An 18452-nucleotide genomic window follows, 5' to 3' on the forward strand; every position below is an offset into this window, starting at 1 on the left:
CTAGTAGTGAAAACTTTTCTTTTCCAAGTTGTTTCTTTTTGTCCTTTTTTTTAAAAAAATTGTTTCTTTAGGGAGACAGGTCTTAGCAAAATAAGAAAAACGAGGCTTTGCAAAGCAAACATCAGAGGAGAACAATTGATAGCTGAAAGGATATCAGTGCTATGTATGTTCAATTTTGTAGTTTCCACCTCAGATGATTTACCATTGCAGATAAAAATATATATCACTTGATTCTTTTCATTGAAACGAAATCTCTGTTCATATGTAGTATGTACCATGTTGATATACTTACAGCTATTCAGATTGCAGTTGCAACACCACAATGAATACAACCAACATATCATATTGTTACCCTGAAACGGGAGCTGTGAAGTTGGAACTACTCCAACCTGCCAAAAGTAATGAGTCATGGCCAACCATGCATGAACATTCAGTCTTCAGCGCTAGTGCGAGCATAGCAGCAACATCAACTTCCATAATCCAGACGGAACTGATTCCGCTGAGTCATAAGTCGTTTTGATATCATACAGTGAATTTCAGTAGCTACTAGAGCAAGTTGGTACATGAAGTTCATCATGAAGAACAAGCTGCTTGCACGGACAAGGCAGTTTAAGATGGTACAAGGTAATTGATGAAAGCTTCAGCCTTTGGAGCCAAAGCTTTCATGTCCTCACGCGTTGCCAGTTCATTGTCCTCAAACTGGAACGCTGGAGCACAGGTTACGCCAACAAAGGAATAATGCACCACAGGGTCTCTTCCAGGAGCCTTGACAAAGACACTTCCATCTTCAGTAAAGGACTCAATGTCACAGGTCATGAAGGCCCCGAACCATACGTTTGGAGGAACCGTGTACTGTGGTCTCTGGCCTTGTCGTAGATCAGGACCAACCACTGTTATCTTGATTTGTCCATCATCATGCACCTCAAATACCTGGATGAATAGATGATCTGAGCAGCGTTCTCAGAGAATCAAACATGTCATTTTTCAGATAAGTTTGCACACCGTGAGAGGCTCTCCTAGGTAGTAGTGCCAGGTTTCAGCACAAGGGATGCGGTGCAACCGAGCAATCTCCCCAGCAGGCAGTAGGAAATAGATGGCGCTGCTCACAGCTCGGTCCACCTTATCTACAACAAATGAAACACAAAATTTATGAATTTGCAAAACACTGCAAAGTATCCAGGCTAACCATGAGTGTATTAACCTTTTGATATTTGGGAAACACTGCAGGGATATCAGACAAGCTATCTCCCATAAGCAGATAAGCTAAGAGTGCATTGATACATATTCAGGATATCTTCTCGTTCAGAAAAACTGCTAAGTCATAAATATCCACACACCTCTTGCATGAGTACTCTAACAAGAGGCCATGGCTGAATTTTGGAAGTTAGCTAGTTAGGAATAAGAGTTCTTCCAGGCAAGACAAAGTGCCAGGAACCACATTTTCCCTCTCCCTTTCTCAAAAAAAAAAGGAACCATCTCGAAGCTAATAGCAGCAGTTTGCACGGCCCAATCATTTGGGAGAACCTGAGTCCCTGAGCGCAGCAATAGCTGCTTCATCTTCTAACATCAGACTAAATTTCCTGATCAAAATTTACCTATTTCAGCAGCAATCAACAATCATGCATTTACAGATTTACCTGTTACTCCACACCTTTTACACCATTTCCTGATCTAAATTAAACTAAGGCTGCGTTTAGTTCCCAAAAAAGTTTGCGCAGTACCTGTCACATCGAAATTTCGGACACATGCATGGAGCATTAAATGCAGTTGAAAAAATAACTAATTATATAGTCTAACTGATTCCTACGAGATGAATCTAATAATGCTAATTAATCCATGATTGGACATTAATTGTGAAATAACAACGAAATGTGCTACAGTAGCCAAACCCAAACTTTTTCACTAACTAAACACCTCCTAACTCTGAACTTCTGAAACACGGAACTATGGAAACAAATCCGCAGCCGACCAAACTCACACCCCTTCAGTCCTTCACGAAAAACATCAGCGAGGACATGTACAACTACTTACAATAATAAGGAACCAATTTCAATAGGGGCTTCTAGCGCTCTCTAATATCTGCATCCGCCGCGAGAAGCAGATCTAAACAAAGGAAACACGAGAGCAACAAGGCAATAAAGCAGGCAAACGAGTGAAGCTTACAGCGCGGCGGAAGCGCGGCGGTGGGGAGAAAGATGGAGGGGTCGCGAAAGGTCTCCAGGTAGAAGCCTCCGTCGGGGTGGCGCTGCAGATCCAGCGCGGCGACGATCTCCGCCGCCGTCTTCCTCTCCTCCGTGCTCGAGAGCGCCATGGATTATCTGGTTGGTGGCTCGCCTTGGCCTTATTCGTTCAGCCCAGGTATCTTTTTGACCAGTCAAAGCCTAGGTGTCTGATGAACAATCCACGTATAGTTTCATCCGAGCCGTCGATCTGCGGAAAGGCTACAGAACCAACGGCCAGGATATACCCAGGCGTAGCCACGGAGATACATGCAACCAAACGCACCCGTATCCACGCAGAGGAGGCAAGCACAGAACCAACCCGACCGGACCAATCCGCCGCCGCCCCCGCGCCGCCGCGCCGTCTATCCCGCTGCCGGCGACAATGTCCCTGGCGGCCATCTTCGTCTTCCTCCTTGTCTCCGCGGTGCAGATGCTCGAGTGCGTCCTCGATCTTGCAAGAAGGGTCGGTGCCACAAATGTTCTTTTCTTTCCCTGTCCCACATCATTCTTATGAGAAGAAAAGATTAGATTTTGGGCGGACTGAGGAGCTAACAGATCGTTCCGTACCGAAACTCTGATGCCCCCTGCGATCATCGGATCTATTGCTTGCTACAGTTCCGTCTCTTTTCAGTAGTTGTGTTCCGATAATGTTGCCCTGACCTGTCACTGTTCCAGAGGGGATCAATTTCTGATGATCAGCTCAAACTACGGATGGAGATCACGCAACTTCTCAAGGAGGCTAGTGCGTTATCCACGTAGGCAATTCGGATACACTTGTGTCCTGTGATTTATAGCAATTTTGGTATATCTCTTCTCTTTTTTCCCAATATCTCTGATTCCTTCCAGGAATTTGTTTGCAGGCCCTCGACGTTTGCGCAGGCGGCAAAACTCAAGAGATTGGCTGCTGCTAAAGAGAAGGAGCTGGCAAAGAGTAAGAGTTCAATTCTTGGAAATGCTTTAGTAAATATTTGAATTCTTGAAGCTTTTCGTGTGCTGGTTCGCCTTTTTTTATGTATCAGTATTTTTTTAAGAAAACGATACAGTGCCTTGCTTTGGCATCAGTGAAACTGAAATTTCCTTTAATATTACCTGATTCCCGGTGCCTTCACTGATATCGGTATCAAGGCAAAATCCATTCTTGGAAATAGTTGGTCCAAAGTACAGCTGCAATTAACAACTGTTTAAAACTCTATTCTTTTGTCCAATTTACAGTACAAGATCTGAACATTAAAGGGAAGCAATCTTTACACGAACAATATGACAAAGTTTTGTTGATCAGCAAGGTGACTCGTGAATTTTATTTTGTAGCATTCCTATTTGTATGTATAACTTCAGGAGTGTCTCATCAAATCCACCTACTAGGTTCTAATCTATGGTGTGCTCATTCTGTGGTTTTGGAGGACTCCTGTAACTACTGTTCCTAAGCACCTTCTCCAGCCCTTCGGTACGTTATTGATATTTATCAGATATCATCTTGTTCCAAAACATTGCAATCTGCCTGAATGCCTGTGCTTGCTCACTGCTTGGGGATATTCCATTACTCCATTTGCCTACTAGGGAAAAAAATGACCTTTGCTTTCATGTACTGGTGACATTCGTTGGATAACTTTTGTTGCTAAAATAAGCGCTCCTTCAGCAGAATAATCGTCATAATTCACCATTTCCCCTAACTTATTTCTTGCATTTGAGAAGGTTAAAATCAACCCATAGTAGGTCTGTTAGCAACTGCAAAGTCTTCACAGAGAAGTACCACAGAAAGCTAGGGCAGTTAACAATTTTCAGATCATGACTTTAAGTAACTGTTATCATGCTATACACTGCTGTAGTTTTGTCATGATGACATTTTCTGGATTTATTTTCACTAAAGAAATCTAGTTCCTTTGTACTTGCATGGTTGTTCTACAATCTGGGTCTTGGGAACAAAAGTATTTTTTTTCCATCCTTTTTGTTTCACCGGATCCTTTTCTTTTAATGAAGAATAATCTAGAATTGAAGGTTAATAATTGCAAGTGATTCACAGGAAGGTTGTTTTCCTGGAGAGGTGTAGATGCTGCTACAGGCCGTGTTGTGGTAAGGTTCATCAAACTTTTAAGGGGCCCCAATGTATATAGATTGATTCGACATAAATCCCGGTTGAACGAATGCATGTTAATCTTAATTCTCTTGTTTACCGATTTAGATTGAGAAGTCTCTCTCGGGTCACTCCAATTATAAGGTAATTAGGTAAATGGTAGGCTAGAAAATATGAAATAGTGATGCCTTAGTTTTACTTCTAAGTTCTAACAAGTTTTAACGCTCTTGTGTTAGTTGTGATACAAACACCCTAACCCTCTTCAGCTTTCTTGGATTGGGTCAGCCTTTCTTGTTTTCTGGCTGGAAAGTAAAAGCTTTATCTACTACTAATCCCTCATCTTGCTGATGCAGGTTGGGATTCTCCCATGGCTATTTTTGACCTCTCGTGTCAGCAAGCTGCTGAGTGAGAAACTTGCGCCCATATTTCTGCATCCTTAGAGCATCTCCAGCAGTTTGGCAAATCGAGTTGTCATCTTTGATTTTTTGCAAAAACGTTAAAAATACTCCTCCAACAGTTTGACAAAAGACTTGGCAATTTTTGGCAACTTGGGAAAAACCTGCCTCCAGCGCGTAAATATACGCGCGCGGCGCGCGGTTGGCATCGTGGTTTCTAGTCAGGTGGGAGGGTGAAAAAAAAATAAATAACAGAGAAGGTTTCCTGATTTAAGTTTTCAAGAGGTGGAAGGGCATAAATATAATTTTGTTTCTCTCTCAGGGTTCCTGATGTAAGTTAGATCTGGATTTGACAAGTGAATTATGCCAAACTGTTGGAGATAAGCTCTTTTTTTACTTGCAATATCTTTTTAGAAGTTGGCAAAACACAAGATATGCCAAATAAAATATGGCAAACTCTTGGAGATGCTCTTAGGTCCTTCTTATAGCCCTTTTCTTATTGTCTTTTTCATTTTGTAATTTTTTATGATCACTCCGTCTATCTACACTTGCGGACTTTCCACGGGGATGGAATTAGTTTTTTTCTTTTAGAAAGAAAGGGGATGGAATGAGTTCATGCCTTAAATCATGCTTGTTCCTTTCCTGTAAAATATTGCTATTCTTATGCCCCCAAAGTATTATTTCTAATTGTGATTAATTTAAGTGTAGATTTTCCAATTTGCACCACAAGAGTACCCCCTGCGTTTAAAGTTACAAGGTTAATTTTGTTTCGTTAGGTTCAGAACCAACGATTACTTTGTTAATGTATAATTTTTAGGGAAAAATCCGATGTACACCCTCAAACTATCCCAAAATCTAATTTTCAAACTTCAACTACAAAACCGGACAACAAAGACCATCCAACTGTCAAAATCGGTCAAATTTAGCCCTTAGGGTGGTTTCGAAGGTGGTTTGTAATTTTCTAAAAGAATAAAAAAAATTAATTAGATCTAGATTAATTGGATCTGTGCCATTATAATTCTTCAGTATTTGAAGCGCACCACTATTTCTCGTGTAACTACGCCCATACCATTACATTTTCACACTTTCTGCAGATATACCATTACGTACCCTTTCTATATGTTTATAAAAACATTTTGACCAAAATACCCTCATCTTCAATATCTCACGCCGTCGGCCGCCCTACGCGCTCCGCGCCTGCGCCACCATTGGCTCCTGCGGCCGCCCACGCCCGGGTGGGGGGGGGGGCGTGCGACCTCCGTGCCACCAGCCTTGGCGCCGCTGGCCTTGGCACGCACAACCTGGGCGCCCAGACTGGCGGCGCATAGGCCATAGGCCCCCTGGCTGCAGGTTGGCATGACCTGGGCACCGTGGGTAGGCGTCGCACAAGTAGGAGGGGTTGACGTCCATCCACTGGAACAACTCCACGCAACGTGTGACGTTGAACCGCGCAGCATCGTTGATGTAGTCCTCGCTGTCGAAGAGGTCCCTCTGGGATCGGCGCTGCCACTTGCAGTCCTAGAAGCGGTGCTTGTGGCCTGCGACGAGAGGGTCGAATGGTATCGGGTGGTGGTGGTGCGGGTTCGAGCAGGAGTGGATGCAGGAATTGGAGGTGGAGGGGCTCGTCTCCCTTCTCCTTGCTCCAGCCCCCCCTCCTTTCCTCTTCATCTCTCTCTTTTCTCTTCCTCTCCCTCCTTTCTCCCTCTAATTTCCATGGAGTTTCTGGTGTAGGGGGCTTGAGCCCCCCCAGTCCCCACGCTGGCTCTGCTGCTGGGTGCGGGGTTGGGGACTGGGAGGAGGGTGAGAGGCGGAGCAGGAGAAGGTGGAGCGCCGCGGAAGCACACACCTAGGCCGGCGGCACGGAGGCCACAGGCCCCTGGCCACGGGAGAGCGCAGGCGCGGCGCGAGTAGGGCAGCCGAGGACGCAGACCTACCCGCCGAGGACGCAGGAGGTTGAAGATGAGGGCATTTTGGTCCAAAATTTTCATAAACACATGGAATGGGTACGTAATGGCATATCTCCAGAAAGTGTGAAATTGTAATGGCACGGGTGTAGTTACACAAAAAGTAGTGGCACGCTTCAAATACGGAAGAATTATAGAGGCACATATACAATTAACCAAAATTAAAAACTAATTTATTTTAAATTAGAAAATATGAAACTAGTACCAATTTTTTTCTACAAATGTAACCTATGTATTATTACTCTATTTGAATATTAATTATTAAAAAATAATATGTTTAACTACAAGCAACTAAATATTATGAATATAAAAAATTGGATCTGAATAACTGACAAATATCGTGCCAATAGATTGGTTACATTGTAGAAAACTTTTCATACCAATTTCAATTTTTATTTAAAATAAAATACTTATGAATTTTTTGTTTAAATTTGAATGTTTAAATTCTCATAAAATAGAAAACCACCTAAAAAGTCGAATTTGCTCGGTTTCAACAGTTGGATGGTCTCTATTATCCAATTTCATAGTTAAAGGTTTATAATCGGATTTTTGTGATAGGTCAAGGGTGCAAAGTAGACTTTTCCTTAATTTTTGTGACACAAAGTTGATGTCACTACATTTGAAGGCGGATAACCGTAATGAAACCTCCACTGTCTCATCTCCGTCCGAATCCCACATGAGAGGTGATGCCTTATCAAATCGCTAGCTTCCTCACCGCCTCAGCAGCCACCCTCCACTTCCGCCGGTGCTAACCGATTGAAACTTGATGCTCCCACCGCCATCTAGTGGAAGATGATCTCTACGACGTTATCTCGTGTTGTCATCTTTCCCGCTGACGTGTATTTTTGGAAGCAGTCCCTTTAGGTCCACCTGACACCGGTAGATCCTTGACCTAAAAGTTTTGGCTCACCAAAGATAGTGAAGAAAGAAAAGAGATGGAAAGAAGCTAGAAAAAAAATTCGAGCGTGACGAAGAGGAACTCGAGTGTAAGCATCTCCAAGAGACTCTACATTCTCAGCTTTTTATTTAACTCTCTATTTGCCTCTCCATAAAGATTCCAATCCATATTGAGCACCTCACTCCAATAGACTCTCTATTTTCCACTCTACATTCAACTCTCCCTGTGCGCGTGGGGCCTATACTTGGCCAGCCAATTTGGTTACTTGGGCTGGCTAGTCAAGTTTGGCTAGCGAGTGGGTCGATTTGGAGAGCCGGATAGCTTGGCAAATTGGATAGCTAGTCTATTAGAGAGCTATTTTGGTGTTAAGTAGCCAAAATTCGGCTAGTCCTTTGGAGATGCTAGCAATTCCAAAACTAAAACCCGGAGATCTAGGTAAATCTAGGCTCTTCTCCCTTGCGTCACCCTCGCTAGGGTGACACGGGCGGCGCACGCGCCCCTCGCCTCCACCGCCCTCTCCCTCTCCTTCCCTTCCCTTCCCTTCCGCTGCTGGAGGGGGGGTTGCCGGAAGCCTGTGTGGGCCCCTAGTACTGCGGCGGGAGATGTGGCGAGGACACACGTGGGCGGCGTTGTGGCCTGGTGCCGGGACCAGGGTCGGAGACGGACGTGGTTGGGCGAGCAGAGGAGCGGCGTTGGTGCCGCACCGGCTGAGCTGTTGGCGAGGTGGTCCCGCCCATCGGGGGTCGGGCGAGGCAGAGTTCCCTCGACTGTGTTCCATAAGTGTCGAGTTGTGTGCGTGTTGCATGAGGAGGAGATACTCCGGGCGAAAGCTCTTACCGTCTTTCTCGCTAGTGGACATGACGGGGGCGCCCCATGGCGTCATTCCCCTGCTGGGGCATCATGTCGGAGCTCCTAGCCTGCTAAATGGGTTTCTCTGGGTGAAAATCCTGTATAGTTCCTGGATGTGTGACGGCTAGGGGGAGTCACCTCTAGAGAACCATCTCAGCTCTTAGCATTTCTATTTCGTTAGTCATGGGTGCCCGCAGCCAGTGGCGGCAATCTCGCCGCTTGTCAAGCTAAACGGGTGCTGTTCAGCCCACGTGGAGATTTTCGCGGCTATGATGGTGGTCGAAAGTTGTCGCATGATCGTCGATTATGTCTGCTTGCAGTAGAACGCGGCGGCTGGCGTTAGTTGGCAATTAACTGCCGGTGCAGCGTGGGACTACATCGTAAGACGGCGCTTGCAACATCGTGGGGCGACTTGGCTGGCAGCGGATTGCGGCGGGTTGTCCAGCTTGGCTGGGCTATCTAGTGCGGTATATCTTTGGAAGATGGCGCAAGTGACTTCTTTGACTTGCTAGCTTGGTAGCAAAGATTTTGTGTGCGGGTGAAGCAAGGAAGTGAGGTCCCTGCGGCGGCAACTCAGCGCTTTGATGGAGATCCGGGGTCAGGGAGCAATTTCGCCCACTGTTGACGGTTGTTAAGTCCAAAATATATGCCATCAACTCCTGCATAATAAAGATATAAAGAATGAACATCAACAGTAGTGGTAGGAGTTATTACTAACGAATTCCACGAGTGTTGGTGAATTATTGATTGCAGGCATGCAAGTCGGGAATAACATGAAAACACGTAGAGAACGCAAAAGAAATACACAGAAGATCATGTCCTGCATCTCACTTACAAGAAGGGCCCACAAACCAGACGAAACAGGCGCGCCTCGCAAGATGCACCCAAGGGATAAGATCAGGGCCCACCTATCAGCCAGCCAAGGAAGGTAGAGCCGGGGAGGAGCCACCTAGGGGCGGCCGACCCCCAGGGTCGCCCGAATTTGGACGGGCACCGTCCAGGTGCATTTCGACGTGGAGTAGCGCCTACTCTGTCTGATCACCTTCCATATGTGTGTGTGGCGGAAACCGACCTCCAAGTAGTATAAATAGTGCGTGCCTCCCTCACCCCCTCTCAAGACACAACCAAGTCCTCTTCATCCTTCACTTGAAGATGTAGTGCTCCAACGCTAAGGCAAGGCCCTGCCTAGGTTAGTGCTTAGAGTAGGAGGGTGAGGAGTAGTTCGGGGAAGCACCGGGCCTGTCGGCGGTCTTCTCCGGTCTTGTACCTCTATGGATGCTGGCTTTCTCTGGTATGAGTAAGTTAGTATTTATGATTCCTGTATTGCATAGTACTTTTGCTTGAGTGAGATCAGTTCTCGTACTCGCGGGTTCATTGCTCTGTATTTATACGGAGTGTTGTAGTTTGCTACGGGTTAACAGACATAGTTAGACTGCAGTAGTAACCAGTAGTGCAGTCGTGGTGTCTGAGCTAGTGGTTACCTTTGTTTGCCTTATATCCCACGGTATGTGAGGTAGGCCGTAGGTGGTGACAGCCCTGACGGTCCTTCGTAATCCTCCACGTACGGGTATAGTGTAGAGCCGTTGGCCGGAGTCTCCTGACCATTTCAGGGGTAAGCCGGTGCCCGAAGCGAGTATTCTGCCCGAGAGATCGACCTTTAACTCATGTCTAGTGCTACCGCAGGAATCCTCTCCAGCCTTGCCACTTAACCTTGGTGTGTATTTGGACCGACTAAGTTATGAGTTAGTATACACACGTTCCCTGTGGAAATGATACCATTGAATACTCATGGGTGAAAACTACAACGGTATCCATACGCTTGCGGATTTATTCGCATCGTTAAAATACCCAACACCCACCACCCTTACGACAACTTAAGAAACGGATCCGTGATGTGGAGACTGAGGCAGGCGTGGCGAGGTCCCCGTGTGCTGTGTTTCCCCGAGGAGACGAGAGCGTGGTGGAGTCCAACGGCGGATGTGGCGAGGCCCCCGTGTGTTGTGTTTATCATGGTGGTGGCTGCAAGGCAGCCTATGAGAGGTTTGAATTCGGTGGTTTCATCCTGCCAGGTGGTGTCTAGTGTTGCAGCGGTACTACGACGGAGGGTCCCACATAGTAGTCGCCTTCTCAGTACGGTGTGGTATGCTTCTGTTGGCTTCCTATCAACGCAGGATTGCGTTCGCAGGTTTCAACGATTACATTGACGTAATGTTGGTGGTTGCTGCATCCGACGGGATGTTTGTTGAGGTCTGAGTCGGTGTCCCAATCTGGCCGGGAAGAGTTGTCCTATGGAGTTGCATTGTGTGGCTCGTTTCGACGTTCCAATCCGATCACCTGGAGTTGAGTTGTTTGTTGGTGCGCGTTGATGTTCCAAGTTAACCTGCCGTTTATATTTTTTGTTCTTTTCTATTTTGTTATCTGGTTATGGTCTCCTAGAAACATAACCTTATATTTTTTCTTCGATATCAATAGAAACGCACTGTCGAGTGTTGTTTGTTCAAAAAAAACTAAAACCCTCCACAAGAAATTTCCAAGTTTTACCACATTCTTGACCTGGTTAAATCCGGTCCTCACACGCGCGCATCATCGTCGGCTGTCTATTCCGGGCAAGCTCACCCACTGCCAAAGAAATCGTGCCCCGAGAAGGCCAAATCACCTGCGCAATTGTCCTCCCCAACCTTAGGCTCGCTCCCGACACGATGGCCTCCCCGTCCGGGCGCCCTCACGAGATGGGGCGTCTCCTCAACATCCATTGATGATGAGTAAAAATTCCACCGCAATATCTATTTCATATTGCATGGAATATTCAAATTTCTCATCAAAGATACAATATACAAATAAAACACATGCAATATTTGTGTAAAATATATGCAATATTGTAATTTCTAGATCTATTTTTGCAACTTTCACGTGAAACACTTGCAACTTTCTTTTTTAAACATCTGAAACGTTTGAAACATACGCTTACAAAATATGCGCCGTCAAACTCCTTCGCCTCGTCTTCTACGTCTGCGCTCTATGGCCACTGGCTGCGGCCACACAGAGCTCGCCGCTGTTGACCTCACCCTGTGCACTACTAGAAAATAGGATTTTAGCACCCGTTGGTGAGGTCCTTAGATACAGGTTTTTCAAATCGGTACTGTGTAACCGGAACTAAAAGTCTGAGCTGCATTGGTTAAAACAACCGGTGCCTAAGGCCGTCAAAGAAAAATATTAACATGGTAGCTAGGATTCGAACCAGTGATCTATTGCCTCGCGCGTACCTCTTTTACCATCTCACCTACACAGCACATGTGTTAGAAAGGGAGATATTTTCCTTTTGAAATAGCGTGTGAAGGACCCTTAGGTACCGATTGGTGTTCCTTAGGTACCGGTTGGTGTTACCAATCGGTACTTAAGGTTTATCTATAGGCACCGGTTAGTGGTACCACCAGGTACTTATGGAGAGCCTTAGGTATCGGTTGGTGTTACCAACCGGTATCTAAGGCTCATTCATAGATTCCATCACTCCAAAAATATCGGTATGAAGATGAACTAGTACCTAAGCTAGTATAAGTACTGGTTCATTTTCATACTGATATTTTTAGCGTGGACCTAAGACTTTGTGTAGTAGTGGAACCACAACGCACCACCGCTCCTCCCTGGCGCCATCGCTCCTCCCGGCGCCACCCGGTTGCTGCGCGACGCTGCCCGCACGGGGCTCGCCGCGGCTAGCGACGGTCCGAGCGGGGGGCGGCTGGCCGTGGGCGCAGCCGGGCCGAGCGAGCTAGCCGTAGCCAGAGGGGAGCATGTGGGCAAGCCCAGCGGAGGAGCAGGCGAGCGCAGCCAGCGGGGGAGCAGACAGTGCAGTGGTAGCGGGCGATCGATCTGTCGGACATCTTATCCCTAGCATTTCATTGTTAATGTATAATTTTTATGATACGAAGTTGATGTCACTACGATTGAAGGCGGATAATCATAATGAAACCTCCACCCTCTTAGGTCTCATCTTCTTCCGAATTCCACATAAGAGGCGATGCCTTATCAAATCGCTAGCTTCCTCACCGCCTCAGCAGCCACCCTCCACTTCCGCCAATCGAATTAAGCTCGATGCTCCCACCGCTGTCTAGTGAAAGATGCCATCTCTATCTCGCGTTGTCATCTTTTCCGCTACCGTGTATTTTTAGAAGCAGTCCCTTTAGATCCACCCGAGACTGGTAAATTCTTAACCTAAAAGTTTTGGCTCACAGTGATAGTGAAGAAAGAAAAGAGATGGGAAGAAAAAAAAATTCGAGCGTGAGGAAGAGGAAGTCGAGTATAATATAGCAATTCCAAAGCTAAAACCCTTTTTTAAATAGAATTACTAAGTTTTACCACATTTTTGACCTGGTCAAATCCGGTCTCACACGCGCGCATCATCCCGCCATCCTCGGCTGCCTATTCCGGGCAAGCTCACCCGCTGCCGCAGAAACCGTGCCCCGAGAAGGCCAAATCACCCGCGCAACCGTCCTCCCCAACCTTAGGCTCGCGCCCGACACGGCGGCCTCCCCGTCCCGGGCGCCCTCACGCGATGGCCCCGTCTCCTCATCGCCTCCTCTCCCTCTTCGTCGCCACCATTGCCGCAGCGCTCCCGGCGGCCGCCGTCGCCGCGGAGAACAACAACATGCCCGTCGCAGAGGCGCTGGTGAAGCTCAAGAAGTCCTTCACCAACTCCTCGTCGCTCTCGTCGTGGCTCATCACCGACAAGGACGGCGACAAGCACCCCTGCGCGCCCGGCTCCCACGAGTGGCACGGCGTGGTGTGCTCCGGCGGCAAGGTCACGGGCCTCCGCCTCAGCGGCCTCGACCTCGGCGGCACCATCGACGTCGACGCGCTCGCGAGCTTCCCGAGCCTCAGGTCCGTCTCCTTCGCCGGGAACAACTTCTCCGGCCCGCTCCCCGCCTTCCACCAGCTCAAGGCGCTCAAGTCGATGTACCTCTCCGACAACCACTTCTCCGGCCCGCTCCCCGAGGGATTCTTTGCCAACCTCAGCCACCTAAAGAAGCTATGGCTCGACGGCAACCAACTCAACGGCTCCATCCCGGCGTCCGTCGCGCAGGCCACGTCCCTCCTCGAGCTCCACCTCGACCGCAACGACTTCACGGGGGAGCTCCCGCCGGCGCCGCCACCGACGCTCAAGTCGTTCGACGTGTCGGAGAACGACCTCGAGGGCGTCGTGCCGGAGCCGTTCCGGAGGTTCGACGCCAGCAGGTTCGCCGGCAACGAGTACCTCTGCTTCGTGCCGACCAGCGCCAAGTCGTGCAAGCGCGAGCAGGCTGTGGCGGCGCCCGACTCGTCGCACAGGCGGGTCGCCATGGTGCTCGCCACGCTGCTCGTCGTGGCCGTGGTCGCACTGTGCGCTTGCAGCAGCCAGCCCAGCAGCAGCCGCAACATGGAGCGCCTCGAGGAGAAGCCGCCCGCGGCGTACATGGTCAAGCAGGCGTCGACTCAGCAACCGCAGAAGCGGAGCGTGTCGTGGCTCGGGAGGAGGGCAGGCTCGTCGCTGGGCTTCGGACACCGGCGGTCGGCCTCCGCCGCCAAGGTGGACGATCTGAGCAGCCGGTCCGCCGGGGATCTTGTCATGGTGAACAACAGCAAGGGCACCTTCGGGCTCGCCGACCTGATGAAGGCGGCGGCGGAGGTGATCGGGAGCGGCGGCCTCGGGTCGGCGTACAAGGCAGTGATGGCCAACGGCGTGGCCGTCGTGGTCAAGCGCTCCCGCGACATGAACCGGGCGACCAAGGACGCGTTCCAGGCCGAGATGAAGCGGCTCGGCGCGGTGCGGCACGCCAACCTGCTGCCGCCACTGGCCTACCACTACCGCAGCGACGAGAAGCTCCTCGTCTACGAGTACATCCCAAAGGGCAGCTTGCTGTACGTCCTCCACGGCGACCGGGGCATGGACTACGCGGCGCTCGACTGGCCGATGCGGCTCAAGGTGGCCGCCGGCGTCGCGCGCGGCATGGCGTGCCTTCACACGGAGCTGGCCGGCCACGAGGTACCCCACGGCAACCTCAAGTCGGCCAACGTCCTCCTCGCCCCGGACTTCGAGCCGCTCCTCGTCGGCTTCGGCTACTCCGGCCTCATCAACCACATGCAGTCCCCGCACACCGTGTTCGCGCGGCGCGCCCCCGAGTGCGTCGCCGGTCACCCGGTGAGCGCCAAGGCCGACGTCTACTGCTTTGGCATAGTCCTCCTCGAGCTGCTCACCGGCAAGTTCCCGGCGCAGTACCTCCAGAACGCCAAGGGCGGCGCGGACCTCGTCATGTGGGCGACGTCGGCCATGGCCGAGGGCTTCGAGAGCGACCTGTTCGACCCGGCCATCATGGCCGCGTGGAAGTTCGCCCTGCCGGACATGAAGCAGCTCATGAAGGTGGCGGTCGACTGCGTCGAGGTGGACCCGGAGAAGCGGCTGGAGATGAAAGCGGTCGCGGCGAGGGTGGAGGAGGTGGTGGCGACGGCGCTCGCCACGGTGAGGGAGAGCGGCGGCGGCAGCGAAGACGCGGCCAGCAGAAGCTCGCGCGCCGCGTACGTGCGAGAGGGGTCGATACAGCGGATCACAAGCGTCGGCGAGCGGTCGTCGCGGCGAGGCAGCAGCGACTACTCGTACGGCATCTCGTGAGACGGCAGGGAGGGCAGCTAGTTGGCCAGAATCAGATTTTGTAAGTTCTTTCAACCATTTCTCCCCCTTCATTCAACTTGTAGTTATTCCTACTAGCTAGGATGTATAGCAAATGTAGCAGAAGTTAATATTGTACAGAAGAACTTCAGAATTTCCAATACTTAAGGTAGAGATTTCCGCAAGAGTGAAGTGTACACATTCAGTAAATCCTCACAAAAATAATACATTCACTAAAATGCACAATTTTTAATCAAACTATTCACATTGTTGATCTGAATCAACAACTAAAAACAAAATTTACATACTTGTGTCTCTGAATCAAGTTATCAACAATTGGCAATAAGGAGTTGAACCAGGCCGCCTGAGATTTCGTAAACATATTAGTTGATCTCTGACAATGCATGTCTTCTCTTGTTCGTGTAGGCTGCAGAGGAAGATGGCTCTGCAGCGAAAATAGAACACATACACACATGTCCATCAACACGGAGGCGCAAGGGAGGTAGGACAGGAAAGTCTTTGTGCATAAAGGAGAAATAGGGGGGGTATTCCTGACAGCAGTGGAGGAACCCGTAGGATTAAGCAGTTTTAATTGTTACTCTGATCTTAATTTCATCACATCAGTGGCACATTTCATCACATATATGTGTGCACAGTTGTAAATCTTAGGATGGGTTGCATGAAAGTTTCATGATATGTATACCTAATGGGGGTTTGATCTTGATTGATGTAATTTGCATGAAGAGTTTTCCCTTGCATATGAGAAGGGAATAGCAATGTTACCTCGATCATTGTAACTTTTGTTTCTTCATATCTGCGGACTGCTCGTGTCCTTTCACCTGCAAATCCTCACGAGCTGAATGACTGACGGCTCCAGTTCTGTAAATTCAGCAAGTGTATATGGATTTCATCCCCACTGTTTCCTTGCCTTCCCACAAATTGTCTGAGTAATCACACAGAACCACATGAGGTTCTTAATTTACTTCTGAAACTGGAAACCAGCTGAGAGCAGCATCTTTCCGGACATTGCTGTAGTCAAGCCTCCCTCTCAACATCTCCTTTTCACACCATTGGGATTGTTCAGCATACATGTTCGACAGCGAAACATAAGGCCCATCCTTCCAAGGCTCCAGCTCCATGACCTTCTCTGCTGACCTCTTCCCGAGCTCAACTTCTCCATGTATTCCACAAGCACCCAGAAGTGACTCCCATGCAAATGTATCAAGTTGCAAACCCATCTTCATAATCAATGTTTCTGCTTCATTTAGCCTACCAGCATGGCCTAGCAGATACACCAAGCATGCACAATGCTCCCTTTCTGGCTTAATTCCATGATCCTCAGACATGGAGCGAAAAATGCTAAGTCCTTCATCCACAATACCTCCTCGGCTACAGGCAGAAAGGACAGCAAGAAATGTTATGCCGTCTGGCCTAAATCCACCATCAACCATTGCTCTAAAGCATTCAACAGCTTTTCTGGCCTCACCATGCCGCCCATACCCGACCACCATAGCTGTCCATGACACCACATCGTGTGCTCGCATTGTGTCAAAGACAAATTGAGCATCTGCAGAGCTGCCACACTTGAAGTACATGTCAAGAAGGGCGTTCCCGAGGATCGTATCAAAACAAAACCCAGCCTTCATGGCGCGACAATGCACCATCTTGCCATGCTCCAGACTCGCAAGGGTGCTGAATGCTGAGAGCACGGTAGTGAAGCAGAAGTCATTATCCTTCTCTCCAACCCTCACCATGTGTTTGTAAAAGCCAGCTGCTTCCATGGCAAGGCCATTCTGCACTAACCCGGCAATCATGGCCGTCCAAGAAATTATGTTTGGCTCAGAGATTCCATCGAAGACATTGACAGCTGAATGCACCCTGCCACCACATTTCAGGTACATCGTGATGAGAGCGTTGCAGGTTGCCGTCTCTGACTCCGAGCCAATCTTCCACGCCCATGCGTGCAGCTGCATGCCAAGGCCCAGATCCTGGCCGCGGGAGCACGCCTTCAGGATGCTCGCCAGCGTGAACCCATCAGCGACTCCTCCACCCCTACACATCCTGGACAGCACCTCCACAGCACGCCACGCACTCCCGCCCCACGTGCACGCGTCGATCATGACGTTCCAGCACACAACGTCCGGCTCGTCGATCTCCTCGAACGTGCCGAACATGGCGTCCGCGTCCCCGCACCGCTGGTACGCCCGCACCAGCGCGCTCCCCACGAACGCGTTCGAGCAGAGCCCCAGCCGCACCGCGTGGGCGTGCACCTGCTGGAAAAACCCGCGGCACGCCGACGCCGGGTCACCACCGCCCACGGTAAGGAGGGCGGAGAGGGTGGTCCCGGTGGGCCTGACCCCGTCCTCGCGGAGCATCCGCGAGTAGGCGCGCGCTCGCTCCGCCGCGTGCCCGGGGCCGGCCCGCGAGAGGCACGCGATCAGGGTGTTGTGGGAGACGGCGTCCCGCTCGGGCATCGCGTCGAACACCCTGCGGGCGAGGACGGGCGGCCCGGGCCCGCCGCGGCCGGAGCAGAGGAGCGCGAGCAGCCTGTTCCATAGGTAGGTGGACGAGGCGGCCGCGGGGGCTTCGAGCCGCAGGACGCGCGCGGCGGCCGCCGAGAGGGATTGGTCGCGGACGCGGGCGCTGGTGGAGGCGCGCGTCGGCGGCGGCGGGTGGGTTCGGGAGACGGAGAGGGCGCCTCGAGCAAGCGTCTGGCTGCCCATTCAAGTTGAACGGTCGTGTGATGGTGCAAGTGCACCGGTGGACGACGCTACTAGCCTACTGCAGAGTACAAACTACAAAGGCTTCTGATCCGCCGATTTGGCCCAACGTGGCGGCCCAGCTCATGTCAGCTGCTAACTCGAGTGCGTTTCACTTCAATTTTGAGAAAATTTTAACGAACTTGTTACTGGCCTGGACCTTATAATCTGGCAAACTTGAAATGGTTAAATGGCAGCCACAGTTGTGGCCAAAGAGTAGTCGAGCACAGCTGCACAAACCAACACCTTGGGACTTTATGAAGCCTGAACAGAACAGCTGGAATTTCAGAATTCTGCACGAGCAATAAAGCAAACGGGAGACATCTCGGGGGTGGTGGGGCGGTAAGGGCAGTTTCAATGATAGAAATTATGCGCGATTCCTATGGTGTCCATGTCATAAAAAAAATCATCTCAAGAAACTACCACAGAAATGAATTGATCATTTCTGCGGTTCAGCAAGAAACTACTCTGAACTTTTGAGTGAATGAATTGAACCGACCTTGACTAAAAAAACATTTGTGATTTCAAACTGATCATGGCTAGTCCTGAACTACGGAAACTTATTTCAAAAAAAAAACTACGGAAACTAGTCGCGTGTGTCCAGGTTGCAGAACTCCAGAGTGAAGCCTTCTGCACGAGGACAAATAATTGTATTAC

At 49.7% G+C, this 18452-nt stretch overlaps 4 protein-coding genes across 7 annotated transcripts; 2 read left to right on the plus strand and 2 right to left on the minus strand.

Moving 5' to 3' along the window:
- Positions 1 to 419: 419 nt before the first annotated feature.
- LOC120670641 lies at positions 420 to 2371 on the minus strand. The gene is made up of 3 exons (XM_039950786.1): positions 2164 to 2371; positions 1003 to 1124; positions 420 to 930 (listed from the first exon to the last, which is right to left on the minus strand). The coding sequence occupies exons 1-3, from the start codon at positions 2309 to 2311 to the stop codon at positions 610 to 612; spliced, it is 591 nt and encodes a 196-aa protein (XP_039806720.1). The 5' UTR covers positions 2312 to 2371; the 3' UTR covers positions 420 to 609.
- An 8-nt stretch (positions 2372 to 2379) lies between these two features.
- Positions 2380 to 5385, plus strand: LOC120670642 (protein GET1-like). 4 transcript variants are annotated; one of them, XM_039950787.1, is made up of 9 exons: positions 2380 to 2685; positions 2898 to 2977; positions 3083 to 3153; positions 3435 to 3505; positions 3585 to 3666; positions 4243 to 4292; positions 4402 to 4437; positions 4647 to 4728; positions 5159 to 5385. In XM_039950787.1, the coding sequence occupies exons 1-9, from the start codon at positions 2605 to 2607 to the stop codon at positions 5161 to 5163; spliced, it is 558 nt and encodes a 185-aa protein (XP_039806721.1). In that variant the 5' UTR covers positions 2380 to 2604; the 3' UTR covers positions 5164 to 5385. The 4 variants fall into 4 exon arrangements, with proteins under 4 accessions (XP_039806721.1, XP_039806722.1, XP_039806723.1 ...); XM_039950788.1 differs by lacking the exon at positions 5159 to 5385 and having other exon boundaries at positions 4647 to 4837; XM_039950789.1 differs by lacking the exon at positions 4402 to 4437 and having other exon boundaries at positions 2385 to 2685.
- Positions 5386 to 12948: 7563 nt separating this feature from the next.
- Positions 12949 to 15039, plus strand: LOC120669068 (pollen receptor-like kinase 3). The gene has a single exon (XM_039948888.1). It carries the CDS (start codon positions 12949 to 12951, stop codon positions 15037 to 15039), a length of 2091 nt encoding a protein of 696 aa, XP_039804822.1.
- Positions 15040 to 15169: 130 nt separating this feature from the next.
- On the minus strand, positions 15170 to 18354 carry LOC120670378 (pentatricopeptide repeat-containing protein At4g33170-like). Its single transcript, XM_039950465.1, has 2 exons — positions 15820 to 18354; positions 15170 to 15481 (listed from the first exon to the last, which is right to left on the minus strand). Exon 1 carries the CDS (start codon positions 17757 to 17759, stop codon positions 16011 to 16013), a length of 1749 nt encoding a protein of 582 aa, XP_039806399.1. The 5' UTR covers positions 17760 to 18354; the 3' UTR covers positions 15170 to 15481; positions 15820 to 16010.
- Between the last annotated feature and the right edge of the window lie 98 nt (positions 18355 to 18452).

The sequence above is a fragment of the Panicum virgatum genome, chromosome 4N (assembly GCF_016808335.1).
Source record: "Panicum virgatum strain AP13 chromosome 4N, P.virgatum_v5, whole genome shotgun sequence".
NCBI classification, from domain to species: domain Eukaryota; kingdom Viridiplantae; phylum Streptophyta; class Magnoliopsida; order Poales; family Poaceae; genus Panicum; species Panicum virgatum.

Bases quoted from the DNA above. Each gene is read 5' to 3' on its own strand.
- LOC120669068 (XM_039948888.1), top strand. From the start codon at position 12,949: ATGGCCCCGTCTCCTCATCGCCTCCTCTCCCTCTTCGTCGCCACCATT.
- LOC120670642 (XM_039950787.1), top strand. From the start codon at position 2,605: ATGTCCCTGGCGGCCATCTTCGTCTTCCTCCTTGTCTCCGCGGTGCAG. The intron at 2,686-2,897 runs GTCGGTGCCACA...TCACTGTTCCAG, and splicing joins TCCTCGATCTTGCAAGAAGG to AGGGGATCAATTTCTGATGA. The intron at 3,667-4,242 runs GTACGTTATTGA...AGTGATTCACAG, and splicing joins GCACCTTCTCCAGCCCTTCG to GAAGGTTGTTTTCCTGGAGA.
- LOC120670378 (XM_039950465.1), bottom strand. From the start codon at position 17,759: ATGGGCAGCCAGACGCTTGCTCGAGGCGCCCTCTCCGTCTCCCGAACC.
- LOC120670641 (XM_039950786.1), bottom strand. From the start codon at position 2,311: ATGGCGCTCTCGAGCACGGAGGAGAGGAAGACGGCGGCGGAGATCGTC. The intron at 1,125-2,163 runs GTAAGCTTCACT...CATTTGTTGTAG, and splicing joins CGCCGCGCTTCCGCCGCGCT to ATAAGGTGGACCGAGCTGTG. The intron at 931-1,002 runs GTGTGCAAACTT...CTATTCATCCAG, and splicing joins ACCTAGGAGAGCCTCTCACG to GTATTTGAGGTGCATGATGA.